The sequence below is a fragment of the Streptopelia decaocto genome, assembly GCF_964273445.1.
Source record: "Streptopelia decaocto genome assembly, chromosome: 27".
NCBI lineage: Eukaryota > Metazoa > Chordata > Aves > Columbiformes > Columbidae > Streptopelia > Streptopelia decaocto.
Genome location: NC_138682.1, coordinates 2,282,932 through 2,310,368, shown reverse-complemented (window position 1 = coordinate 2,310,368; position 27,437 = coordinate 2,282,932). Strand labels below are relative to the sequence as shown.

Sequence of the window (27,437 nt, the reverse complement as noted above, 5' to 3'; positions counted from 1 at the left end):
CAGCCACTATTGACTGGGCAAAGCTTGTATCTGTACCCTCAAACTTAACAGAATTGCATCAACAAAACTCATCATCTTATTACCCTTATGTGGCCAGAATGAAGATAGAAACACAGAGAGGGAGAAGAGAAGGTGTCACCGCGCTGAGATCACCCCGGTCTCTGCTGTCTCCGGCGCTGGGTGCACAGGCTGATCTATTGAGTCCATTTGCCTGTCAGATATGGGAGGGAGGTGGTTTCTTCTTGTCTCCTCCCTCCCTCGCTTCTCATGGTCACTGGGATGCTTGTGCATCCTTCACAACATGAATCCATGGTTGCAATTCCCCGTGGCCGTTGTGACCACGGTAGCACCCGCTTTTGCACAAGCGTGGTTGATGCCGTTATGGCAAAGGTGTTGCCGTAAAAGTTGGTCCCAAGGAAAAGGCACCGTTGTGCCTCTGCGGCACTTGCCCCTTCGGCTGCCAGCGCTGCAGAACAAGTCCCTTGAGGCAAAACAACGGCCACGCGCTGTGTCTCAGTTCGCTGCCCGTCTGCGGGTGTCACTGTGAGTCCCCGTGTCCTCGAGCACCCGCGCTCAGCACACGGTGCATGGCAGAGCCGTCGGGGGGGGCACGGGCAGCAGGGACAGCAGCAGCCACCTCCCTCCACCCGGCACTGACACGGGTGACAAGGGCACACGCGGGTCCTGCAACCACAGGTTTCTTTATTCTCTTTACAGTTCAATTTTAGAAGAAGAACCGGGGCCTTGCTGGGCAGCTCCCAAAGGAGCCGCCAATTTCGGTGGCAGGATAGAGATATTCGAGGCGTCTCCCTCCAGCAGCACCAGGATGAGGACGGCGATCTGCAGGAGGGCGAGGAGCACAACGAGTCTCCTGGGGAGCAGAGAGAGGTTGGCAGAGCAGGGGCAGGTTGCTCTCAGTCTCCCTGCCCTGGGAGCACAGGCACGGGCACCGCACTGCCCAGGGCAGAGTCCTGGCGCCCGAGCCCCTCCAGCACCCACCTCAGCCCAGACGTGCCGCGGTGCCACCGCGATGCCAGCTGCTCCTCCTGCAGAGCAAGGCCCAGCAGGGACGTGTGTTGGGCTGCGCCAGGTGGAGGTTTGGGGCTCAGAGCCCTCCCGCACCCCCGCTGACCCCCGCACCCCATTGCGTGTTCCCGGGCCCCGTGCAGCCCCCGCCCTGCCCCAGGCCCACCCCGGCTGTCTGTCCTACCAGCCGCACGGCCACCAGCTCTTGTAGCAGCGCCTGCTCCGCACCGGCTCCCTGCGCCACCTTCCCTCTGCTCCGGACACCACGGGGCTCTGGGCTGTGAGAAGAGACCTCGGCCAGCGTGACGACCCCTGCGGGGCCAGCAGGGAGCCGGGGTGCTGCCCAGCCTGTGCTGGGGCTGCTCCAGCACCCCCGGCACCCCAGCGCCGCACAGACCCAGCCCCCCTCCCGCCTGCCCTGGGGGGCAGCAGCACAGCCCGGGAGCTGCTCAGAGTGTGCGGAGCTGCTGCCGGGACTCCCCAGTTGCTCAGAGGTGTTTTGAGCGCTTGGGAGCAGACAAAGGCTCCAGAGCATCTGGAGGAGCGGCCGGAGCCACAAAGGCGTCTGACAGCAGGAGACGTTTGTCCCAAGCTGCTCAGCACCCCCACCCACCGCCCCAAGGGTCACTCAGGGCTCCGTGGCCACTCACAGGGCTGGTGGCTCTTGGACTCGTTCCCATCTCTCCCGGAGGCGCTGGAGCTTCTTTTCCAGCAGCTGCACAAGCAAAGGGCCCTGTTAAGAGGCCGTGCCCCCACAAACGGGTTGAGTCCCCGTCCCTCCTGTCCCCAGTACCTTCTTGACCTCCCCCTGCTCCCGAACAGCTTCCCTGAGCTCTGCCCACTGCACCCTCTGCAAAGCAATGGGACACGTTGCAGGAGCCATGGGGGGAACAGGCCCCTCCAGGCTGTCCCGGGCACTGGGAGCTGAGCCGGGGCCAGGGCGGCCGCACCCGGGGGTGCTGGGCCAGCACCATTTCTGCGCCGCTCTGGCCACGCGCCGTGGGTTTCTGCTGAGCACTCTGCAAAGTCCTGCCCAGCACCATGGAGCTTCTCCTCCAAATGCTCCCCCAGCTCCAGAGCAGCCCCCTTTAGACTGGCCAGGGCGCCCGTGTCACAGCCCCACGGTGACATCGCGGTGACACGGCCAGCGCTGCCCACTGTGACACGGCCGTCACCGCCCTGGGGCTGGTGCCCAGAGCTGCTGCGGCTCCAGCCACGGCCACCGCAGCTCAGGGCATCCCTGTCAGCACCGCTCTTGGTGCACGGACACTCCATGGAGCACATTCCAGCGCTGCAGCCTGGGGGAGGCTCAGGGGGGCAGAGTGTCCTGCTCCGGCAACACTTGTGTGTCTGGGGAGGAATGGGGAGCTCTGGGAGCGCTGGAGAAGAACAGGGAGCTGTGGGGAGTTGAGGCGAACCCTGGGGAGCACTGGAAACCCTTGGGGAGCCCAGTGAGCTGAGTTGAGGCCTTGGGAGATCTGAGAGCCCTGGGGAGCCATAGGGAGCCATAGGGAGCCCTGGGGAGCCATAGGGAGCCATAGGGAGCCCTGGGGCACTGAAACAAGCCCAGAGGAGGCCTGGGGAGCCGAGGCGAACCCTGGGGAGACTGCAGAGCCCTGGGAGCGTCTGCGAGTCCTGGGAAAGATGGAGAGGGCAGGGAGCTGAGGGGAGACCTGGGCAGAGCTGGGAGCTCAGGGACAGGAGCCGAGATCTGCAAACGAGTGGGGAGCCCAGATGAGCCCCAGAGCGCACTGGGGAGAGTGGGAACCAAGGGAGGAGTGGGGAGCCTGAGGGGAACCTGGAGAGGACTCGGGAGCCTTGGGCACCGAGCTGAGCCCTGGGGATCCAAGGGGAGCCCTGGGCAGGACTGGGGTGCCCTGGGGATCCAAGGGGAGCCCTGGGCAGGACTGGGGTGCCCTGGGGATCCAAGGGGAGCCCTGGGCAGGACTGGGGTGCCCTGGGGAGCAGAGTCCAAATCCTTGGAGGGCTGAGGAGCTGAGCGATGGGGCCATTGGCTCCAGTGGTGCCCAGTGCTGCCCCAGCACCCCAGGGGGGGTCCCCATTGTCCCTGGGGGTTCCATCCCCCCGGGCATGTCCCCCACTGCCCCGTTACCCCAGTAGTGTCCCCCCATATCACTAAGGGGGTCCCCAGGGAGGGCATCACCCATCACCCTCAGGGGTGCCCCCCAACCCCCAACAGGGGGTGTCTCCACCAGCACCAGGTGTGGGGTGCCCCTCACCATCCCAGGGTGCACCCCACAGCCCCCCAAGTGCCCCCCCCCTCCCCCACACCACAGCGGGACCCCCCGCCAAATTTCCATCTCTTTATTTTGCAAAAATAGAAAAGTCCCATGTCCCCCCCGGGGGGAGGGGCCGCGGGTGGGCTGTAAACATGGCGGGGGGGCAGCGGGGGCACCGCGGGGGGGCAGCGGGGGCGGGGGGACCCTCCCCGGGCCGGGGGACCCTGGGGGAGCGCAAAGGAATAAATAACAGTGAAAAGTGCTGCCGGGGGGCACCGCCCGTGTAGTGTAACAGGCCCCCCAGGGCCGTGCACCCCAAAATGGGGGAGTTTGGGGGGGGCGGGGAGTCCCCGCTGTCCAGCCAGGCTGGGAGTAACAGACATTTTGGGGGGAGCAGTTTGGTCCCGGGGCAGTCGGGGTGTGACACCCCCAAAGCTGCTGGGGGGTGTTGGGGGCGGGGGGGGCGCAGGGCAGGGCCCCCCAGCACTGAGATCCCACTGACTATGGCTTGGATGCCCCCCCCAGCATTAGAGGTGGGTGGGGGCGGGGGTGTCACCTCGTGTCCCATCTTTGGTCTCTCTAGTGTTCTGTGCAGTGGGGCAGGGAGGCAGCAGGGGGGGAGGAGGGTTTTGGGGTCCCCCCCACCCCAACAGCATGAAGAAGCAAAACCCGCAAGCAGCGACACCCCCCCAACCCTTTATAAAGTAAACCAGGAAATTCCCCCCCCCCCGGCATGGAGGGGGTCGCACCTTTGCCCCAGCAGTGTCTGGGGGGAACGGGGGTGCCCCCCTAAATCCACCCTGTTTCCAATAAATAAAGTCCTGGACACCAGGGTCCCCCCGGGCCACCCCAGGGGCGTCTGAGATTAACGGGGGGGCCATTTCTGTCCTTGTTGCACCTCTCAAATCTGCCCCCCACCCCCCCATATCAGGGTGGGGGGCGGCAGCGGGGCTGGGGGGGCTTTGGCATGAAGCTGAGGTTGGGGTGGAGGGGCCCCCCCAGAGCCCCCCCAGCTTAAGGCAATAGCTGTGCCACGGGGTCCCCCCCGGGCTGGCTCCATCAGTCTCTGGAGCCCCCCCAGACTTTGGGGGGGGAACCGTGGGGGTGCCCCCCTCCCCGGAGCAAAGGGGGAGGCCCGGAAGGCAGTCGTGAGCGTCCAACGCTGGTGGGGGGTTACGGGCCCCCCCCCGCCCAGCGCAGGCAGGGGGGGGCTATGGGGATGCAGGGGGGCTGTCCTGGGCAGCGGGGGGCTCGGAGGGGGGCTGCGCCCCCCCCTCCTCCTCCTGGAACATCTCGGGGTTCTCCAGCATCTCCCGGATGAGGGGGGGCATGGGCCCCGGGATCTCCATCTTCAGCGTGATGGCTCGTTCTGCGCCTGCGGGACCCCCCCCCATCAGCCGACAATGCGGGATCCCCCCCGTCAGCCGACAATGCGGGACCCCCCCCGTCAGCCGACAATGCGGGACCCCCCCCCCGTCAGCCGACAATGCGGGATCCCCCCCGTCAGCCGACAATGCGGGACCCCCCCCCATCAGCCGACAATGCGGGACCCCCCCCCCGTCAGCCGACAATGCGGGATCCCCCCCGTCAGCCGACAATGCGGGACCCCCCCCCCGTCAGCCGACAATGCGGGACCCCCCCCCCGTCAGCCGACAATGCGGGACTCCCCCCCCCGTCAGCCGACAATGCGGGACTCCCCCCCCCGTCAGCCGACAATGCGGGACCCCCCCCCGTCAGCCGACAACGCAGGACCCCCCTGCGCTTCCACTGCACCCCCCTCCCCCGTGCAAACCCGCTGAGCACCCCCCAAAAGCTTCCCCCCCTGTGAGCACCCCAAGTATCCCCCCGCCAGCTTCCCCCTCTCCCCACCTCAACCCCCCCCACACCACGTGCTCCCGGGGGATCTTGGGGACCCCCCCCCTCACCCTTGGTGCTGATGCCCCGCAGGTCAGTGATCTTCATGAGCATGCGGGGGAACATGTGGGGCTGGTGGGGGCGGCGCCGCCGCGCGTAAACCTTGAGAGCCTCCAGCAGCGGCTCCTGCAGCTTCTCCACCTTCTCGGGCTCCTCCAGGTCCATGCGGTCTGGGGGGGGGACAGGGGACACAGCGGGGGGCGGCGTCACCAGCCGTGGTCACCCCTTGTCTGGTGGTGACGCCTGAGCCTGGTGTACGGGGGTGTCCTGGGTGTCCCCGCTGCCTCCTGGAGCACAGGCCCCATGTCCCACCCTCCCGGAGCACAGGCCCCATGTCCCACCCTCCTGGAGCACAGGCCCCATGTCCCACCCTCCTGGAGCACAGACCCCCATGTCCCACCCTCCTGGAGCACAGACCCCCATGTCCCACCCTCCCGGAGCACAGGTCCCATGTCCCACCCTCCCGGAGCACAGGCCCCATGTCCCACCCTCCTGGGGCACAGACCCCCATGTCCCACCCTCCTGGAGCACAGGACCCATGTCCAACCCTCCTGGAGCACAGGACCCATGTCCCACCCTCCTGGAGCACAGACCCCCATGTCCCACCCTCCTGGAGCACAGGCCCCACGTCCCATCCTCCCGGAGCACAGGCCCCATGTCCCACCCTCCTGGAGCACAGACCCCCATGTCCCACCCTCCTGGAGCACGGGTCCCATGTCCCATCCTCCTGGAGCACAGACCCTCATGTCCCATCCTCCCAGAGCAAAGGTCCCCATGTCCCACCCTCCTGGAGCACAGGCCCCATGTCCCACCCTCCTGGAGCACAGGACCCACGTCCCACCCTCCCGGAGCACGGGTCCCATGTCCCACCCTCCTGGAGCACAGGACCCATGTCCCATCCTCCTGGAGCACAGGACCCATGTCCCACCCTCCTGGAGCACAGGACCCACGTCCCACCCTCCCGGAGCACAGGCCCCATGTCCCACCCTCCTGGAGCACAGGCCCCATGTCCCATCCTCCTGGAGCACAGACCCCCATGTCCCACCCTCCTGGAGCACAGGACCCATGTCCCACCCTCCTGGAGCACAGGACCCACGTCCCACCCTCCCGGAGCACAGGACCCATGTCCAACCCTCCTGGAGCACAGGCCCCATGTCCCACCCTCCTGGAGCACAGGCCCCATGTCCCACCCTCCTGGAGCACAGGTCCCCATGTCCCATCCTCCTGGAGCCTGGGTCCCATGTCCCATCCTGTCACGGAGGTCCCCACCTCCGCAGATGAGGCAGATGGCGCTGAGCAGCCCGGTCTCGGTGTCGTCCATCTCCAGCGGCAGCAGCTGCCCGGCGAAGGCGAACACCAGGTCGGTGAGCGGCCCGAAGCCGGCGTTGTGCATCTGCGTGCGGTTCAGCGTCAGCCCGTCCGAGAAGGTCATGGTGTCCTGCTCTGGCGTGTAGCGCGTGCAGATCCGCAGCATCTGCAACGGGGGGGTCAGGAATGGCGCGGGGACCCCCCCGGCCCTCCCGCGGCCCCGCCAGGACCCTCACCAGGATATCCAGACAGGCGGCCTTGAGCAGGGTGATCTGGTCGGCCATGCTGAGGGCGGTGAAGCCGGGCAGGCGCTTGGCAAACTCCACGATCTTGATGATGCATTTGGTGGCCAATTCGCTGAACTTGTCCCACAGCCCCAAATCCAGCTGCACCCGGTGCTCAGCACTTGTGTTCTGGTTGGGGGGGGGGCGGGAAACAAGGGGACTCAGCTATGGGTCTGACGGTGCCGCGGCCCCCCCGGTGACCCCCCCCCGGTGCTCACCATGGTGTATTTGCCCAGCTGGCAGAGGGAGGGGAAGGTCTCTTGGTGGGCTCTGCTGACCTTCTGCACCAGCTCCTCCATCTCCGGGCTCAGCTCGTAGCTCTCGGCCGTCACCTCCTCCTTCACCTCCTTCTTCTTCTTGTTCCTGTCGTTCCGGACGGCTGGGGGGGCGGGGGGGGGCACGTGGAGGGTCAGGGGAGGTTTGGGGTGCCCGCTGCCCCCTCCCCACGCCGTGTTTCCTGATCGCCCCCCCCACCTTTTCACTGGGGCGCGGGGACAGGATGCAGGAGCAGGATATCCACATATAGCACAATGCGGCCGGAGGGGCTGCCGAGCCCTGGGGGGGGGCACCAGCCAAGGCCCCCCCACCCCAGCCCCAAACCCTCGCGAAGGACGGGGCCGTCCCCACCATGGGGACCCAGCGAGACGGCAGTGACGCCGGGACGGGGGGGGGATGAGAGTGTGCCCCCCCACCCCGGGACCCCCCCGGACCCCGGCGCACCTTCCTTGGACATGCCGACCTCGAAGCATTTCTGGAGGCGGCAGAACTGGCAGCGGTTGCGCGTCACCTTGTTGATCTGGCAGTTCTTGTCCCGGTGGCACGTGTACACCATGTTCTTCTGGATGCTGCGGCGGAAAAACCCCTGGGGGGGGCACGGGGGTGTGAGGGGGGGGGTCCCTGGTACCCTGCCCTGGGATCCCCAGTCCCAGCGGCCCCAGTGCCCCTGCAGGAGGTCCCTGCTCACCCCAGTAACGCTCCCCCAGTACCACCAGGGAGGCTCCCCAGTGTCCGGGGGGTCCCCAGTGTCCGGGGGGTGTCCCCAGTGTCCGGGGGGGTGTCCCCAGTGTCCGGGGGGTGTCCCCAGTGTCTGGGGGGGCGTCCCCAGTGTCCTGGGGTGGGGTCCTCAGTGTCCAGGGGGTGTCCCCTGTGTCCGGGGGGGCATCCTCAGTCTCTGGGGGGTGTCCCCACTGTCCAGGGGGGCATCCTCTGTCTCTGGGGGGGGTCCCCACTGTCCAGGGGGGCATCCTCCGTCTCTGGGGGGCATCCTGAGTCTCTGGGGGGTGTTCTCAGTCTCTGGGGGGCATCCTCAGTCTCTGGGGGGTGTCCCCAGTGTCCGGGGGGCATCCTCAGTCTCTGGGGGGTGTCCCCACTGTCCAGGGGGGCATCCTCAGTCTCTGGGGGGTGTTCTCAGTCTCTGGGGGTGTCCCCAGTGTCCGGGGGGTGTCCCCAGTCTCTGGGGGGGCATCCTCAGTCTCTGGGGGGTGTCCCCAGTGTCCGGGGGGTGTCCCCAGTGTCCGGGGGGGCATCCTCAGTCTCTGGGGGGTGCCCCCAGTGACCGGGGGGGTGTCCCCAGTGTCCGGGGGGGTGTCCCCAGTGTCCGGGGGGGCATCCTCAGTCTCTGGGGGGTGTCCCCAGTCTCTGGGGGGTCTGCAGTGTCCGGGGGGTGTCCCCAGGCTCTGGGGGGTGTCCCCAGTGTCCGGGGGGCATCCTCAGTCTCTGGGGGGTGTCCCCAGTGTCCGGGGGGTGTCCCCAGTGTCCGGGGGGTGTCCCCAGTGTCCGGGGGGGCGTCCCCAGTGTCCGGGGGGGCATCCTCAGTCTCTGGGGGGTGTCCCCAGTGTCCGGGGGGTGTCCCCAGTGTCTGGGGGGGCGTCCCCAGTGTCCTGGGGTGGGGTCCTCAGTGTCCAGGGGGTGTCCCCAGTGTCCGGGGGGCATCCTCAGTCTCTGGGGGGTGTTCTCAGTCTCTGGGGGGTGTCCCCAGTGTCCGGGGGGCATCCTCAGTCTCTGGGGGGTGTCCCCACTGTCCAGGGGGGCATCCTCCATCTCTGGGGGGGGTCCCCAGTGTCTGGGGGGCATCCTCAGTCTCTGGGGGGTGTTCTCAGTCTCTGGGGGGTGTCCCCAGTGTCCGGGGGGGTGTCCCCAGTGTCCGGGGGGGCGTCCCCAGTGTCCGGGGGGGCATCCTCCATCTCTGGGGGGGGTCCCCAGTGTCTGGGGGGCATCCTCAGTCTCTGGGGGGTGTTCTCAGTCTCTGGGGGGTGTCCCCAGTGTCCGGGGGGCATCCTCAGTCTCTGGGGGGTGTCCCCACTGTCCAGGGGGGCATCCTCCATCTCTGGGGGGGGTCCCCAGTGTCTGGGGGGCATCCTCAGTCTCTGGGGGGTGTTCTCAGTCTCTGGGGGGTGTCCCCAGTGTCCGGGGGGGTGTCCCCAGTGTCCGGGGGGGCGTCCTCAGTGTCCGGGGGGGCGTCCTCAGTCTCTGGGGGGTGTCCCCAGTGTCCAGGGGGGCGTCCCCAGTGTCCTGGGGTGGGGTCCTCAGTGTCCAGGGGGTGTCCCCTGTGTCCGGGGGGGCATCCTCAGTCTCTGGGGGGTGTCCCCAGTGTCCGGGGGGTGTCCCCAGTCTCTGGGGGGGTGTCCTCAGTCTCTGGGGGGGTGTCCTCAGTGTCCGGGGGTGCATCCTCAGTCTCCGGGGGGTGTCCCCAGCGTCCAGGGGGGCATCCTCAGTCTCTGGGGGGTGTCCCCAGTCTCTGGGAGGGGTCCCCACTGTCCGGGGGGTGTCCCCAGTGTCCGAGGGGGCGTCCCCAGTCTCGGGGGCTGTCCCCAGTGTCCGGGGGGGTGTCCCCAGTGTCCGGGGGGGTGTCCCCAGTCTCTGGGGGGTGTCCCCAGTCTCTGGGAGGGGTCCCCAGTGTCCGGGGGGTGTCCCCAGTCTCTGGGGGGGTCCCTCACCTTGCAGCCCTCGCAGGAGCTGACCCCGTAGTGATATCCCGAGGACTTGTCGCTGCAGACGAAACACGGTTTGTAGACGCGGGGCGGGGGGGGCGGCGAGGGCGAGCTGGGCACCATCTCCTCGGAGCTGCGGCTCTGGGTCTCCACAGCTGGGGGGGGGGGGGCACACAACGGGGGGGTCAGGCAGCTGACAGAGACCCCTCCCCCCCTCCCAGAGCCTCCAACCTGCACGAGACCCCCCAGGGCTGGGAGCTGCCTGGAGGGAAACTGAGGCACAGAGCGGGGAGTCTGCCCCCCCCTGCTCACAGCGGGGGGGGGTGACAGCAGATTGAGCCATGGGGATGGAGTGGGGGGGGGGGCAGCCCAGCACCCCCACCCCCCCCCCCAGGTGTGCGCCCCCAAAACCCCCAGGGGCCCCCCCGCTCCTTTGCAAGGTCCTCAAATCGGGGGGGGGGGGGGCGGCGCAGGGTGTGAGGCGGGGGGGTCGCGCCCGCAGGCCGGGCGGGGCGGGGGGGGGGGGGGAGGGGTGTTTTTGTGCGTGTGTTTTTATGAAGCGAAAAAAAAAAGCCGAAATTGCTGAAATTGAGGAAATTCCTGCCCTGCCCCGCGTCAAACGGCCCATTTATAACCGGCCCTAAACGGCTGCAGCTGGGCCGGGGGGGCGCGGGGGGGACGCACACACACACACACACAGTGCGGGCGGGAGCCCCCCCCCATGCACACGTGTGCACGGTCACACCGCGGGGTCCCCCCAAAACAAACAGCGTCCCCCCGCCCCCCCCCCATTGGAAACGCGACCGCAAGCCGGCACCACACCCTGCGACACCCCCCCCATGCTCCTTTGTGGGGGGGGGGAAGGGTGTGTGTGTCCCAACCACCCCCCCAGCCCCGTGTGGGGTCACCCCAAGTCGGGGGGGCTGGATCTGCCCCCTCATCTGCTCTTGGTGGCCCCCAGAAGGGGTTTGCCCCACAGAGGCTGCTGGGGGGGGGATTTTGGGTGGGGGGAACATTGAGCTCCCCCCATCCTGTGCCTCAGTTTCCCCTCAAGGCTCCGTTTTGATTTGGGGGGGGGGGCTGATGCAAATCCAGGCATCCAGCCAAAACAAGCAGCACCCCAAACCCACCCCATGGGGGGACACACCCCAGGGAGGGGGGGGTCACACAACACTGCCCCAACCCCCCCCCCCCCTCATTTTCGGGGCGGGGGGGCTGCCTGGCTCCAAGGCTGAGTTCCTCCCCCCAGCCCTCCATGGAGCCTAATGGGGGGGGGGGGGCGAGTGGAACTCCCCACCCCAGCCGGGGGATGCTGCCCCCCCCATGCTCGGCTGAAGGGGGGACACCCCCCCCCTCCCAGCCCCCCCGGGGGGGTGAGGCGGTTTTGGGGCGGCCCCGCAGGGGTTAAGTGCCACATTGGCAGCGCTGGGCGGGTGCGGCAGCCCCGGACTGGAACCAGTTGGGCCGGGGAGCTGGGAAAGGGGGGGCCGGGGGGGGGGCCGGGGGGGCCGCCCCGCCTGTGGGCAGCAGGAGGGGGCTGGGGGGGATCCCGCTGTGTCGCCAGAGTCCCCCCCGGGGTGGCGGGACCCCCCCTAGTCCCCCCCCCAGCGTGTTTGTGCCCAAATTTCCACGGGGCGGGGAAGGGGGGCTGCGGGGGGGGAACGTGGGGCTGCCCCGTGGGCCCCCCCGCCCAACCGGGCCCGTTTTCGGCCGCACGGGGCTGCGGCCCCAAGCCGGGTCCTCAGTGCTGCCCCCAAAACGGGTGCAGAACCCCAAAGCGGGTCCAGATCGCCCCCCCCCGCAACGCGGGTCCTTTGCGGTGCCCCCAAATGGGATCCACGTCCCTGTGTTCCCCCCCCCCCAAAGCGAGTCCCTACTGCCGTACCCCCAAACCGGCCGGTACTCCCTGCGCTCCCCCAAACCAGCCCCGGCCCCCCGTGCCCCCCCCAAAGCGGGTCCCCCCAAAGTGGTGCCGCCCCCAAACACCAGTGTGACCCCCACCCCGGGCTGGGTGTTACCGGAACGGGGTGCGGGTCCAACACCCCCGCACTCCGCTCACCCCCAGCCCACCCCATTTTCCACACCCCCCCGCGTCACTCACACACCCAAACTTCCACACCCACGCGCGGCCCCGGCTCCCCCCCCCCGCCCCGCTCCCGTCCCGTCCCGCCCCGGGTGCCCCTCCGCGCCCCAGCCCGGCCCCGGCCCGCCCGCCCCCCGTGTCCCCGTGTCCCCCGTGTCCCCCGTACCGCGGCGGGCGGGCGGCGGCCAGGCGAAGGGCGGCAGCGCCCCGCAGCGCGGCCCGTAGCCCGCCTTGCGCAGCGCGCAGGCCCCGCGGTTGGTCACGTCGTGCAGCCGCCGCGGCCCCGCCAGCGCCTCCAGACAGTCGTACATGGCGGCGGCACCGAGCGGCGGCCCCGGCACCGAGCGGCGGCCCCGGCCCCGGCCCCGAGCGCGGCCCCGAGCGCGGCCCCGGCGGGTGCGGCGCGGCCCGGCCCCGCGGCACAGCGACCGGCGCGGGGCGGGGCGCCCAGGGGCGGGGCCGGAAGGGGGCGGGGCCTGGCGGGCACTCGCCATTGGGGGGGACGCGGGGGGACGCGGACACACGGAGCGTGGGGCGCGCGGAGTGACGGGGACACGCGCGGGGCCGGGGCCGCGGGGTCGCACAGCCGGGCACTCGCAGAGTGTCACACACGCGGGGTCACGCGGGGTCACACGCCCGGGAGAGAGTGGGTGACCCGACCTGCCCCCAGCCCCGCCCCAGCCCCAGTCCCCGGGTCCTCCCGATCCTCCCGGTCCCCGTGTCACCTCCCCAGTCCTTCCCAGTCCTCCCAGTCCCCATGTCACCTCCCAGTCCTTCCCAGTCCCCATGTCACCTCCCAGTCCTTCCCAGTCCCCATGTCACCTCCCCAGTCCTTCCCAGTCCTCCCAGTCCCCGTGTCACCTCCCCAGTCCTTCCCAGTCCTCCCGGTCCCCATGTCACTTTCCCAGTCCTTCCCAGTCCTCCCAGTCCCCATGTCACCTCCCCAGTCCTTCCCAGTCCCTCTGTCACCTCCCCAGTCCTCCCAGTCCCCATGTCACCTCCCCAGTCCTCCCAGTCCCTCTGTCACCTCCCCAGTCCTTCCCAGTCCCCATGTCACCTCCCCAGTCCTCCCAGTCCCTCTGTCACCTCCCCAGTCCTCCCAGTCCCCATGTCACCTCCCCAGTCTTCCCAATCCTCCCCCACCTCATGTCACCCCCTCCCCAGTCCCCCCAGTCCCATCCTGTGCCTTTGCAGTCCCCACGCCCCCAGTAGCCCCCTCCCCAGTCCCCCAGACTCCTCATTCCCCACCGAGTCCCCGTGTCACCCCCCATGTCCCCCCTCCATGCAGCGGGTACACCCTCGTGTGCCCTCATGTCCCCCTGTGCCTCCTGTCACCTCCATCTCCTTCCTGCAGCCACCCCGTGTCCCCTCTGTGTCCCCCCTTGTGCATCCCCACATCCCACTGTGCCACCCCACATCCCCTAATGTGTGTCCCCCGTGTCCCCTCATGCCACTCCCTGTGCCCCCCGTGTCCCTCCAAGTGCACCCCCCATGTCACCCTGTGCCACCGTGTTCCCTCACGTGTGCCACCCCGTGTCCCCTCATTCCCATCCCCTTGGGCCGCCCCCATGTCCCTGCGCCTCCCGTGTGTGCCCGTCCCTGGGACCCTGAGGGAGGGGACCCGCTCATGTCCCAGCGCCACGTGGTGGCCCCCAAAAGGTCCTCACTACAGCCAAAAGGTCCCAATTACCCTGCAGGTAATTAAAACCAGCAGCTGCCCCCGCCCGGCTGCCGGGGCCAGGACGGGGCCAGAACGGGGGGTCCGGGCAGCGGGAGCCGGGCAGGGGGCACCCGAGGGTGCGAGGGGGTGCTGGGGCCCCCCCAAGGGTTGCACGGGGGGGGTGCTGGTGCCAGCCTTGCACGGCCGTGGGGAGCGGCGTGTGTCCCCATGCACGTCCCCGCACCGGATGCATGTGACACCCCCCAGGCTCCGGGCTGGGCAGGGGGTGCCACGGGGCCCCTTGCACCCGCGTGTGCAAGGCCTGCTGGTGAGCCCCCACCCCCACACGGGTCACGCCAAGGCCCCCCGGCGCTCCCAGCGCATCGCGGGACACGGAGCGTCACACCAACGTGGGACACGGAGCGTCACACCGACACGGGACACGGAGCGTCACACCAACGTGGGACACGGAGCGTCACACCGACAGGGGACACAGAGCGTCACACCAACGTGGGACACGGAGCGTCACACTGACACAGGACACGGAGCGTCACACCAACGTGGGACACGGAGCGTCACACGAACGTGGGACACGGAGCGTCACACCAACATGGGACACGGAGCGTCACACCGACACGGGACACGGAGCGTCACACCGACACGGGACACGGAGCGTCACACCAACGTGGGACACGGAGCGTCACACCGACAGGGGACACGGAGCGTCACACCAACGTGGGACACGGAGCGTCACACCGACAGGGGACACGGAGCGTCACACCCACGTGGGACACGGAGCGTCACACCGACAGGGGACACAGAGCGTCACACCAACGTGGGACACGGAGCGTCACACTGACACAGGACACGGAGCGTCACACCAACGTGGGACACGGAGCGTCACACGAACGTGGGACACGGAGCGTCACACCAACGTGGGACACGGAGCGTCACACCGACACGGGACACGGAGCGTCACACCGACACGGGACACGGAGCGTCACACCAACGTGGGACACGGAGCGTCACACCGACAGGGGACACGGAGCGTCACACCCACGTGGGACACGGAGCGTCACACCAACGTGGGACACGGAGCGTCACACCGACAGGGGACACGGAGCGTCACACCAACGTGGGACACGGAGCGTCACACCGACACGCGTGTGCTCCTGTGCGTGGGGGCTCGGGGGCGCCGGGGACACCAGCGCCCTGCACGGCGCTGTGCCACCCCGTGTCCCTCCATGTGCACCCCCCATGTCACCCTGTGCCACCGTGTTCCCTCATGTGTGTCCCCTGTGCCACCCCACGGCCCCTCATTCCCATCCCCTTGGGCCACCTCCATGTCCCTGCGCCTCCCACGTGTGCCCGTCCCTGGGACCCTGAGCGAGGGGACCCTCATGCAGGCAGGGACCCCCGAGACGGGCAGGGTGGCCACGGCACGGGTGGGGACAGGGCAGGGCGGGCGGGGACAGGCAGGGCAGAGCAGGCCTGGCAGGCTGGGCAGGAGCAGGCAGGCGCAGGCAGGAGCAGGCAGGGCCTGGGGGCAGGCAGGCACCTCCCCACCCCCTCCCTGGGCCCCTCCCGGACGCCTGGGTCCCTCCTGTGGGCAGAGGGCACCCGCAGCATCCCCAGGATGGCACAGGGAGGGTACGTGGGTGTGCACGAGTGAGTGTGAGCACGTACGGGCATGCACAAGCATGTGCGAGCACGCACGAGTGTGTATAGGAATGAACGAGTGTGCGAGACCGTGCCAAGTGAGCGTGGCCACGCAGGCCCGTGGGAGCCCAGCCGACTGCGCGTGCCCCCGCACACGCGCGTGCCCTCGGTGCCGTGCCCGCGGCAGCTGGCGTGTCCCCGCGTGCGCGCCGCTCCGGGCGTGCGAGGCCTGCGCCGGCAGCACCCGCCCGGCTGCATTCCTGCCCCCCCAGCTGCACCCACACCCCCGCCCCGGGGTGCGCCGCCCCCACGCACCGCAGCACCCGGCCCCACGGGGCCCGTGGGGTGCGGGCGGTGGGTTCCCGTGGGGTGCGGGCGGTGGGTCCCCGTGGGGTGCGGGACAGTGGGTCTCCGAGGGGTGTGGACGGTGGATCCCCATGGGGTGCGGATGGTGGGTCCCCATTGGGAGTGGGACAGTGGGTCCCTGTGGGGTGCGGATGGTGGGTCCCTGTGGGGTGTGGACGGTGGGTCCCCGTGGGGTGTGGACGGTGGGTCCCTGTGGGGTGTGGACGGTGGTTCCCTGTGGGGTGTGGATGTTGGGTCCCTGTGGGGTGTGGACGGTGGGTCCCCGTGGGGTGTGGACGGTGGGTCCCCGTGGGGTGTGGATGTTGGGTCCCCGTGGGGTGTGGACGGTGGGTCCCCGTGGGGTGCGGACGGTGGGTCCCCGTGGGGTGTGGATGTTGGGTCCCTGTGGGGTGTGGACGGTGGGTCCCCGTGGGGTGTGGACGGTGGGTCCCCGTGGGGTGCGGACGGTGGGTCCCCGTGGGGTGTGGATGTTGGGTCCCTGTGGGGTGTGGACGGTGGGTCCCCGTGGGGTGTGGACGGTGGGTCCCGTGGGGTGTGGACGGTGGGTCCCCGTGGGGTGCGGATGGTGGGTCCCCGTGGGGTGTGGACGGTGGGTCCCCGTGGGGTGCAGACGGTGGGTCCCCGTGGGGTGCGGACGGTGGGTCCCCGTGGGGTGCGGACGGTGGGTCCCTGTGGGGTGCGGACGGTGGGTCCCCGTGGGGTGTGGACAGTGGGTCCCCGTGGGGTGTGGACGGTGGGTCCCCGTGGGGTGCGGACGGTGGGTCCCCGTGGGGTGTGGACAGTGGGTCCCCGTGGGGTGTGGACGGTGGGTCCCCGTGGGGTGCAGACGGTGGGTCCCTGTGGGGTGTGGACGGTGGGTCCCCGTGGGGTGCAGACGGTGGGTCCCCGCGCGGTGCCGCTCAGTCTGTGCCACGTGCTCGGGGGAACCTTCCCCGGGGGTTCCCGCCTGCCCAGGCACCTCGTTGGCACGGCACGTGCTGCACGGCCTTGTGCGGCATTGCACACCGTTGCACACCATTGCACACCATTGCACACCATTGCACACCGTTGCACACCATTGCACACCGTTGCACACCATTGCACGCCTCTGCACAGCTTTGCACACCATTGCACACCGTTGCACACCGTTGCACACCATTGCACGCCTCTGCACAGCTTTGCACACCATTGCACACCGTTGCACACCATTGCATTCCATTGGACACTATTGCACACCATTGCACACCATTGCACACCATTGCACACCATTGCATTCCATTGGACACTATTGCACACTATTGCACACCATTGCACACCATTGGACACTAATGCACAGCATTGCACACCGTTGCACGCCTTTGCACAGCTTTGCACACCGTTGCACACCTTTGCACACCATTGCACACCGTTGTACACCATTGCACACCATTGTACACCGTTGCACACCATTGCACACCATTGCACAGCATTGCACACCATTGTACACCATTGCACACCTTTGCACAGCATTGCACACTATTGCACACCATTGCACAGCGTTGCACAGCTCTCCACACCATTGCACACTGTTGCACAGCGTTGCACACCGTTGTACACCATTGCACTCCATTGGACAGTATTGCACACCATTGCACACCGTTGCACACCATTGCACACTGTTCTGCACCATTGCACACCATTGCACACTATTGCACACCGCTGTACACCTTTGCACACCATTGCACAGCATTGCACAGCATTGCACACCATTGCATTCCATTGGACACTATTGCACACTATTGCACACCATTGCACACCATTGGACACTAATGCACAGCATTGCACACCGTTGCACGCCTTTGCACAGCTTTGCACACCATTGCACACCTTTGCACACCATTGCACACCATTGTACACCATTGCACACCTTTGCACAGCATTGCACACTATTGCACACCATTGCACAGCGTTGCACAGCTCTCCACACCATTGCACACTGTTGCACAGCGTTGCACACCGTTGTACACCATTGCACTCCATTGCACTCCATTGGACAGTATTGCACACCATTGCACACCGTTGCACACCATTGCACACTGTTCTGCACCATTGCACAGCATTGCACACCATTGCACACTATTGCACACCGCTGTACACCTTTGCACACCATTGCACACCATTGGACACTGTTCTGCACCATTGCACAGCATTGTACACCATTGCACACTATTGCACACCGCTGTACACCTTTGCACACCATTGCACACCATTGCACAGCATTGCACAGCATTGCACACTGTTGTACACCGTCGCACAGCATTGCACGCCGTTGCACGCCATTGCACACCATTGCACACTGTTGTACACCGTCGCACAGCATTGCACACCATTACACACCGTTGCACACCGCTGCACCGCACGGCACAGCTGCGCCCGGCGTTGTGTTTCACCGCCCGGCTTTGCGTGGCTTTCCCACGGCACTTCACACCTTTGCACGCCCCTGCACGCCCTTGCACGCCCACCCAGCGTGTGCTACCGCCCCCGTGTCCCCCGCACCCCCGCGACGACACTGAGGCGCGGGGGGGGGGACGCGCCCCGGGGGGGGCGGGCGGAACAAAGCGGCCATTGAGCGGCGGGGGGCGGAGTTTTCCACTCGGACTATTTTCCGTGACCCCACGGGCGGCGGGGCCGCCCCCGCTCTTCCCCCTCCCCCCCCCCGGCCAGCGGCTCCGGGCCTGGGGAAACTGAGGCACGGCGGGGGGGGGGCGCTTTCCCCCGAACCGCGAGGACACGGCACGACACGGCGCTGCCCCCTCCCCCAGGGACAGGGACACGCGTGGCAGCGTCACACAGCGCGGCCGGGACAGCGGCCCCGCCCGGCACGACACGGTGACAGGTTTATGTCCGCAAGGTGACACACGTGGCACGGCCAGTGTGACACGCGTGTGCGTGGCGTGTTCTGGGTGACACGCGCCAGCACGGTGTGTCCAAGGTGACATGTTTACACATGTACGGCATGGCCTGGGTGACGCACACACACGTGACATGACCTCGGGGACACATTTGCACGCACGTGGCATGTTCTGGGTGACACGTGTCTACATGGGCTGTCCACAGCGACACACACATGCGTGACGTGTCCCAGGTGACACCCTTGCACATGCATGACGTGTCCCAGGTGACACCCTTGCATATATATGACATGTCCCAGGTGACACCCTTGCATATATATGACATGTCGCAGGTGACACTCTTGCACATACATGACATGTCCCAGGTGACACCCTTGCACATACATGACATGTCCCAGGTGACATCCTTGCACATATATGACATGTCCCAGGTGACACGCTTGCACATACATGGCACATCCCAGTTGACAGTCTTGCACATACATGACATGTCCCAGGTGACACGCTTGCACATACATGACATGTCCCAGGTGACACCCTTGCACGTATATGACATGTCCCAGGTGACACTCTTGCACATGCGTGACGTGTCCCAGGTGACACCCTTGCACATGCATGACATGTCCCAGGTGACACCCTTGCACGTATATGACATGTCCCAGGTGACACTCTTGCACATACATGACGTGTCCCAGGTGACACTCTTGCACATACATGACATGACCCAGGTGACACCCTTGCACATACGTGACGTGTCCCAGGTGACACGCTTGCACATACATGACATGACCCAGGTGACATCCTTGCACATGCATGACATGTCCCAGGTGACACTCTTGCACATACATGACATGTCCGGGTGACACCGTTGCACATACATGACATGTCCCAGGTGACATCCTTGCACATACATGGCACATCCCAGGTGACACGCTTGCACATACATGACATGTCCCAGGTGACACCCTTGCACATACATGACATGTCCCAGGTGACACCCTTGCACATACATGGGATGTCCCAGGTGACACACTTGCACATACGTGACGTGTCCCAGGTGACACTCTTGCACATACATGACATGTCCGGGTGACACCGTTGCACATACATGACATGTCCCAGGTGACATCCTTGCACATACATGGCACATCCCAGGTGACACGCTTGCACATACATGACATGTCCCAGGTGACACCCTTGCACATACATGACATGTCCCAGGTGACACCCTTGCACATACATGGGATGTCCCAGGTGACACACTTGCACATACGTGACGTGTCCCAGGTGACACTCTTGCACATACATGACATGACCCAGGTGACACACTTGCACATACGTGACGTGTCCCAGGTGACACGCTTCAACATACATGACATGACCCAGGTGACATCCTTGCACATACATGACATATCCCAGGTGACACCCTTGCACATATATGACATGTCCCAGGTGACACCCTTGCACATACATGGGATGTCCCAGGTGACACACTTGCACATACGTGACGTGTCCCAGGTGACACTCTTGCACATACATGACATGACCCAGCTGACATCCTTGCACATACGTGACATGTCCCAGGTGACACCCTTGCACATACATGACATGACCCAGGTGACATCCTTGCACATACATAACATGTCCCAGGTGACACCCTTGCACATACATGACATGTCCCAGGTGACACCCTTGCACATGCATGACGTGTCCCAGGTGACACCCTTGCACATACATGACATATCCCAGGTGACACCCTTGCACATATATGACATGTCCCAGGTGACACCCTTGCACATATATGACATATCCCAGGTGACACCCTTGCACATATATGACATGTCCCAGGTGACACCCTTGCACATACATGACGTGTCCCAGGTGACACGGTTGCACATACATGACATATCCCAGGTGACACCCTTGCACATACATGGCATGTCCTGGGTCATGCACCGGCACCCATGTGACATGACCTCGGTGACACGCTTGCACGCGCGTGGCATGTCCTGCGTCACACTCCTTCACACACGCCGTGTCCTGAGTGAGCCATTCTGGACGCTGAGGGTGGCACACGCGTCACCCTTGCACACACGTCACCCTTGCACACGTGTCACCCTTGCACACACATCACCCTTGCACACGCGTCACCCTTGCACACGTGTCACCCTTGCACACGCGTCACCCTTGCACACGCGTCACCCTTGCACACGTGTCACCCTTGCACACGCGTCACCCTTGCACACGCGTCACCCTTGCACACGTGTCACCCTTGCACACGCGTCACCCTTGCACACGCAGCCGGCTGGTCACACGTGACACGCTGGCACACGCACACAGCAGCCGCGTGTCACATCTGCACACGCTCCAAAGCGGTGGCAGAGCCCAGTGTCACCCCCGGGGTACCCCAAAGCCCCCATGCGCCCCCTGCCCCCCCTACTGTCACCACATGGGTTCAGGCCACACTGCTTTGTCCCTCCCATGTCCCCTCATCTCTTCTGTGTCCCTCACGTCCCCCAGTGTCACACATCCCTGTGTCCCCCCGTCTCCCATGGTCCCTGTGTCTCCCTTGTCCCCCCACCTGTTCCTGTGTCCCTCATGCCCCCCTGCATCCCGTGTCCCTCCCGTTTCCCATGTCCTCATGTCTCTCTATGATTCCCGCGTGTGTCCCCCGTGTCCCTCATGTCCCCCGTGTCCCCTGCATCCCGTGTCCCTCCCGTTTCCCACGTCCCCCTGTCTCTCTATGATTCCCGCGTGTGTCCCCTGTGTCCCTCATGTCCCCCCGTGTCCCTCCCGTTTCCCACGTCCCCATGTCTCTCTGTGATTCCCGCGTGTGTCCCCCGTGTCCCCGCCGTCTCCCACGTCCCCCGTGTCGTGGGCCCCGCAGCGCTCCGGGTCCCCGCCAGGGGGCAGCACGAGCCTGCGGGCCCCCTCGTGTGTTTCCCCCCCCCCCCGCAGAGTGTCCCGCGTGGCGCGGGGGGGGCCCAGCCCCCGCACCCATGGGTGCTGCCACGTGCGCTGCCCCCCCCCCCGCCCCCGCTCAGCGGCTCTGGGCCGCAAATCCCCCGGGCGGGCGGGGGGGGGGGCCGGCGGCGCCGCTATGGGGCTGGGCTGGCCGGGACCCCGGCGCTGGCCCCCCCCGGCCTGCCCGCCCTGCTGTCCCCCCGCCTGCCACCCCCAGTGTCCCCCACCCAGCTGCTCCCAGTGTCACCCCCTGCCTTGCTGCCCCCCACCCGCTTGCCCCCAGTGTCGCCCCCCACCTTGTCACCCTCAATGTCACCCCCCCTGCTGCCCCGCACCGTGTCACCCCCCCTGCTGCCCCGCACCGTGTCACCCCCCCTGCTGCCCCCCACCCTGTCACCCTCAAAGTCACCCCCCCTGCTGCCCCCCTCCCTGCTGCCCCCCACCCTGTCACCCTCAATGTCACCCCCCCTGCTGCCCTCCCCCCTGCTGCCCCCTGTGTCACCCCCCACCCTGTCACCCACAACCCCCCTGCTGCTCCCCTCCCCCGCCCTGCTGTCCCCTGTCCCGCTGCTGCCCGCCCCGTTGTCCCCCCCAACGCCGCCCCCGGCTGAGCATCAAGTGAGGGGGCGACCCGGGACCCTCCTGCACCCCCCACTCGGGGAACCCCCGGGCAGGTGCCCGTCAGCTGCGGTGAGTGTGGGGTGCCGCCCCCGCAACTCGGGGAAACTGAGGCACGGGCTGGGCGCTCGCATGGGGCAAGTGCGTGGGGGGGGGTTGCATAAGGGTCGGGGCAATTGCACAGGGGTTGGTGTGTTTGCGTGGGGGCTGGGGCGATTGCTTGAGGGGTATTTGCGGGGGGGTCGGGGCATTTGTGCCGTGCGGGGGTGTGGGGGGGGGCTCTCGGCACAGGCGTTGGGGTGACACACGGGGCCACCGTGGGGGTGGGTGCGCGGGGACAGTGTTGGGGGCGCTGCACGGCGGCCACCGCGGGGGTTCACCCGCACGTGCTGCCGGGCGGGGGTGCCCCGGTGACCCCCCCGCTCATCCTGTACAAGCGCAGTGGCTCAGCACCGCCGCACCGCGCCGGGCTGTGCGGAGAATGAGCCGTGCGAGGCTGTGCCGAGCCGAGCCGGGCTGTGCGGGAACACGAGGCTGTGCGGGAACATGGGGCTGTGCGGGAACACGGGGCTGTGCCGAGCCGGGCTGTCCGGGAACACGGGGCTGTGCCGAGCCAGCTGTGCGGGAACATGAGGCTGTGCCGAGCCGGGCTGTGCGGGAACACGGGGCTGTGCCGAGCTGAGCTGGGCTGTGCGGGAACACGGGGCTGTGCGGGAACACGGGGCCGTGCCAAGCCGGGCTGTGTGGGAACAGGAGGCTGTGCCAAGCCGGGCTGTGCGGGAACACGGGGCCGAGCCGAGCTGAGCTGGGCTGTGCGGGAACACGGGGCCGTGCCGAGCCGGGCTGTGCGGGAACACGGGGCCGTGCCGAGCCGGGCTGTGCGGGAACACGGGGCTGTGCCAAGCCGGGCTGTGCGGGAACACGAGGCTGTGCCGAGCCGGGCTGTGCGGGAACACGAGGCTGCGCCGAGCTGGGTCAGGCCCCGCACTGTCACCAGGCGCTGCACCGGGTGATGCTGCACGGCCCCATGTGCCCCACCGGCCCCCGTTACTGCGGGACGAGCCGAGTCCGGCCGAGCTGAGTCCGATTGGACACTGCCGAGCGACGCTGAGCTGAAACGGACGCTACCGGGAGGTGCCAATCTCGCCAAAGCCGGGTTGAGACCTGGCCGGGTGGCCAGGCCCAAAGAGCTGTGGTGAACGGAGCCACGTCCCGACACGGGGCTGCCCCAGCGCTCAGTGTTTGTGCCGGTTCTCTTTAACATCAGTGATCTGGACAGGGGACCCACGTACCCTCGGTTTGGCAGCTGGGTGGGGGGTTGATCTGCGGGAGGGTGGGAAGGATCTACTGAGGGATCTGGATCGATGGGCTGAGGCCAATTGTCTGAGGGTCAACAAGGGCAAGTGTGGGTCCTGCACCGGGGTCACAACAACCCCATGGACGCTGCAGCTGGGGAAGAGCGGCTGGAAAAGGCCCTGGGGGTGTTGGTGCCAGCGGCTGAACATGAGCCAGCGTGTGCACAGGTGGCCAGGAGGCCACCAGCATCCTGGCTGGTCCCAGCACTGGTGTGGCCAGCAGGCCCAGGGCAGCGACCGTCCCTGTGCTGGGACCTGGGGAGGCCAAACCGCCAATCCTGGGGGCAGTTTTGGGCCCCTCACGCCAAGAAAGAGCTTGAGGTGCTGGAGCGAGTGGAGAGAAGGGAACGGAGCTGGTGAGGGGCTGGAGCACAAGTGTGATGGAGCGGCTGAGGGACCTGGGGGTTCAGCTGGAGAACAGGAGCTGAGGGGAGACCTTCTGATCTCTGAACTGCCTGAAAGGAGCTTGGAGCCAGGGGGGTCGGGCTCTGCTCCCCAGGAACAAGCGCCAGGAGCAGAGGAAACGGCCTCAGGTTGCACCAGGGGAGGTTGAGGTTGGAGACTGGAGACAATTCCTCACCGTGTTGGGTCAATGGTGCCACTCGCTGCTCTAAAGGGTTTTTCGCTACCTCAATTATTTTGTGACCCCATGAACAGCGTGCAGACACCCCATGTGGGTCCCTATAGGGACCCAGACAGCCCCCAGGCTCCACTGTGAGGCGCTGCCAGCCCACAGACACCCCACGGGCACCTCCACACAACCCACGAGGGACCCTGAAGACACTAGTGGGACATGGACACGCTATAGATACCCTGCAGCCCCCCCTCACGGGACGCTATAGGCACTGCTGCCCCACAGCACCCTGCAGACACCTGTGAGGGGCCCTATGGCACCTGTGCCCCACAGACGGCCACCCCACGGCCACGACACGGCCACGACACCCGCACCCCCGGCCGAGCGCGGGAAGGCGGGGCGAGAGCGGGCCTGCGTCACGTGACGCGCGCCAAGATGGCGGCGCCCAGCGGAAGCGGAAGTGGCTGCGCGGAGCGGCCGGAGCGCCGAGGGGCAGGTGGGTTCGGGGACCGTGCGGGGCCGCGGGGGGCGTGGGGAGCGGGGCCGGGGGTACCCGGGGGGAGCGGGGCCGGGGGGCCCGGGGAGCGGGGCCGGGGGGGAGCGGGGCCGGGGGTACCCGGGGGGCGTGGGGAGCGGGGCCGGGGGGGAGTGGGGCCGGGGGTACCCGGGGTCGGGGGTACCGGGGGGGAGCGGGGCCGGGGGTACCCGGGGGGAGCGGGGCCGGGGGTACCCGGGGGGCGTGGGGAGCGGGGCCGGGGGGCCCGGGAGCCCTGCAGGTGGGGAGGGGCCGCGGTGGCCCCGGGGGAAGCGGGGCCGGGGGTACCCGGGGGGCGTGGGGAGCGGGGCCGGGGGGGAGCGGGGCCGGGGGTACCCGGGGGGAGCGGGGCCGGGGGGGCCCGGGGGGGTCCTGGGAGCCCTGCAGGTGGGTTCGGGCACCGTGCGGGGCTGCGGTGGCCCCGGGGGGCGTGGGGAGCGGGGCCGGGGGTACCCGGGGTACCCGGGGGGAGCGGGGCCGGGGGTACCCGGGGGGAGCGGGGCCGGGGGTAGCCGGGGGGCCCTGCAGGTGGGGAGGGGCCGCCTGGCCGGGCGGGTGGCGGGCGGGGGGTCAGTGGGGCCGGCGTGTTTGTGGGGTGACTGACCCCCGGGGTCTCCGCAGCCCCCCGGCGATGCCCGGGGTCCCCGCGCCACCATGCTGGTCGCCTCGTACGCCGCCTGCGCCCTCCTGCTGGCCGCCTGCCTGGCTCTGGAGCTGCCCGCCTGCCGCCCCCGGCCCCCCGCCGCCCCCCACCACGCCAACCCGGCTTTCCGCCGCTTCCAGCGCGGCTACTACCGCGGCTACCTGCCGGCGCTGGCCGCCGACTGGCTGCAGGGGCCGTACCTCTACAAGCTGTACCAGCACTACCGCTTCCTGGAGGGGCAGATCGCCATCCTCTACGTCTGCGGCTTCGCCTCCAACGTCCTCTTCGGGTTGGTTTCTTCGGCTTTAGTCGATCGATTAGGTCGGAAAAAATCCTGCGTCCTTTTCTCCTTGACCTACTCGGTTTGCTGCTTGGTTAAACTCTCCCGGGATTACCTGGTGCTGGTGGTGGGGAGGGTGCTGGGGGGGTTGTCCACGGCGCTGCTGTTCTCCGCCTTCGAGGCGTGGTACGTCCACGAGCACGTGGAGCGCCACGACTTCCCCGGCGAGTGGATCGCCGTCACCTTCTCCCGAGCGGCTTTTTGGAACAACGTCATCGCGGTGGCGGCCGGGGGAGCGGCCGATTTCTTCGCCGAGTGGTTGGGGTTGGGCCCGGTGGCCCCATTCATGGTCTCCATTCCCTTCCTGGTGCTGTCCGGGTTCTTCGCCGTGAAAAATTGGGATGAAAACTACGGGAAGAAACGAGCTTTCTCCAAAAGCTGCGGCGACGGTTTGAAGCGCCTCCTCTCCGACCGGCGCGTCCTTCTCCTGGGCACCATCCAGGCTTTGTACGAAAGCGTCATCTACATCTTCATCTTCCTCTGGACGCCCGTCCTGGATCCCCACGGTGCTCCCTTGGGCATCGTCTTCTCCGCCTTCATGGCGGCCAGCGCGCTGGGCTCCTCGCTCTACCGCCTGGCCGTGTCGCGGCGCTACCGCCTGCAGCCCGTGCACCTCCTCGCCCTCGCCGTCCTCCTCGTCTTCTTCTCCCTTTTCATGCTCACCTTCTCCACCAGCCCTGGCCAGGAGAGCCCCACCGAGTCCTTCCTCGCCTTCCTCCTCATCGAACTCTCCTGCGGGCTTTACTTCCCGGCGATGGGTTTCCTCCGCCAGAAAGTGGTGCCGGAAAAGGATCGCTCGGGGGTGATGAACTGGTTTCGCCTCCCCCTGAATTTACTGGCGTGTCTGGGTTTGCTGCTTCTCCACGACAGCGACCGCCGGACGGGCACCAGGAGCATGTTCGGGCTCTGCGCCGCCGTCATGCTGCTGGCGCTGGTGGCCGCCGGCCGCCTCTTCGCGCTCAGCCGCCACGACGTGGAGCTCCGGCTGCCCGCGCCGCCGGGACAGCCTGACGCCGCCGATGCTGCGCCGGAGCCGTGACGGGGTCCTGCGGTGGGTGTCACCTCCCCCGAGGGGACGTGGGGTGAGTGGGCTACCCCCAGAGCCGCTGGTGACCCCCAAAATGTCCTCGTCTCCACCGCTTCCGTGGTGGTGTGGGGAGTTGGAAGCACACAGGGAGGAGTATGTTCGATTTTTTTATTAAAAAAACACCCAAACAAATAAAAAGCGTTTCTGCTTCCCGGATGTCTGCGGGAAGTGCGGCAGGAAAGCATCGGGGGGGTCAGAGAGCTCCGTCCGGAACTTGGGGGAAAAACCACGAGGTTCTGCCCCTTGGAAGAAGGGTCAGGACGCTGTGGGGAAAATCAGAAGGGCCAGAGCCCCACTAGAGCTGAGCTGCTGATAAAAGGGAGCAAAAACTGGTTCTAGAAACACATCAGCTCTGGGAGGGCTGGGGAGAATCTCTGTCCCTTAGTGGGTGCGGGGAAACAGCGACAGGTGAGGCGCTTAATGCCGCCTTTGCCTCGGTGTTTCCAGTAAGACCGGTTGTTCTTGAGGTGCCACCCCCCGAGCTGGGGACAGGGGGCAGCAGGAGCCCCCGGGGTCACCCCCAGCCCCGGGGTCACCCCCGAGCGCTGACAGGGCCTGGGGAGACACCGGGAAGAGCCAGCGCTGCCACCTCGGGGGCTGCCAACCGGCGTCCCCCCACAAAGAGCCGCAGCACAGCCCCCCCGGTCAGGGCAGGCGGAGCCCCCACTCCCGGGAGCCTTTTGGGGGGACGGGGGCCCAGAAGGGCTCTGCATCCCCTGGCACCCCCAGGGGGCTCAGGGCTGGGGGTTCTGGAGGTGACGGCACCAGCGGGATGGTGGAGCCAGGAGGGGACCCGGGTGCCCCTGGCCCCCCCGTACCAGCCTCGGTCTGGTATATATATACATATACATATATATATATAAGTATATATATATATGCTCATATATGTGTACTTCCTTTTTTTGAAAAAAAACCATTTTCTAATTTTTTAGAACACTTTGGGACAGACTTTTTTGCCTTCAAATAAAATAGTGCTAGAAG

The 27,437-nt window shown here is 67.1% G+C and overlaps 2 protein-coding genes across 2 annotated transcripts; one reads left to right on the top strand and one right to left on the bottom strand.

Moving 5' to 3' along the window:
• Positions 1 to 3,404: 3,404 nt before the first annotated feature.
• RARG (retinoic acid receptor gamma) lies at positions 3,405 to 12,184 on the bottom strand. Its single transcript, XM_082073507.1, has 8 exons — positions 11,952 to 12,184; positions 9,709 to 9,857; positions 7,493 to 7,634; positions 6,991 to 7,151; positions 6,725 to 6,901; positions 6,450 to 6,654; positions 5,192 to 5,350; positions 3,405 to 4,641 (listed from the first exon to the last, which is right to left on the bottom strand). Exons 1-8 carry the CDS (start codon positions 12,094 to 12,096, stop codon positions 4,478 to 4,480), a joined length of 1,302 nt encoding a protein of 433 aa, XP_081929633.1. The 5' UTR covers positions 12,097 to 12,184; the 3' UTR covers positions 3,405 to 4,477.
• A 12,028-nt stretch (positions 12,185 to 24,212) lies between these two features.
• MFSD5 (major facilitator superfamily domain containing 5) lies at positions 24,213 to 26,597 on the top strand. The gene is made up of 2 exons (XM_082073501.1): positions 24,213 to 24,347; positions 25,008 to 26,597. Exon 2 carries the CDS (start codon positions 25,041 to 25,043, stop codon positions 26,406 to 26,408), a length of 1,368 nt encoding a protein of 455 aa, XP_081929627.1. The 5' UTR covers positions 24,213 to 24,347; positions 25,008 to 25,040; the 3' UTR covers positions 26,409 to 26,597.
• Positions 26,598 to 27,437: the final 840 nt, after the last annotated feature.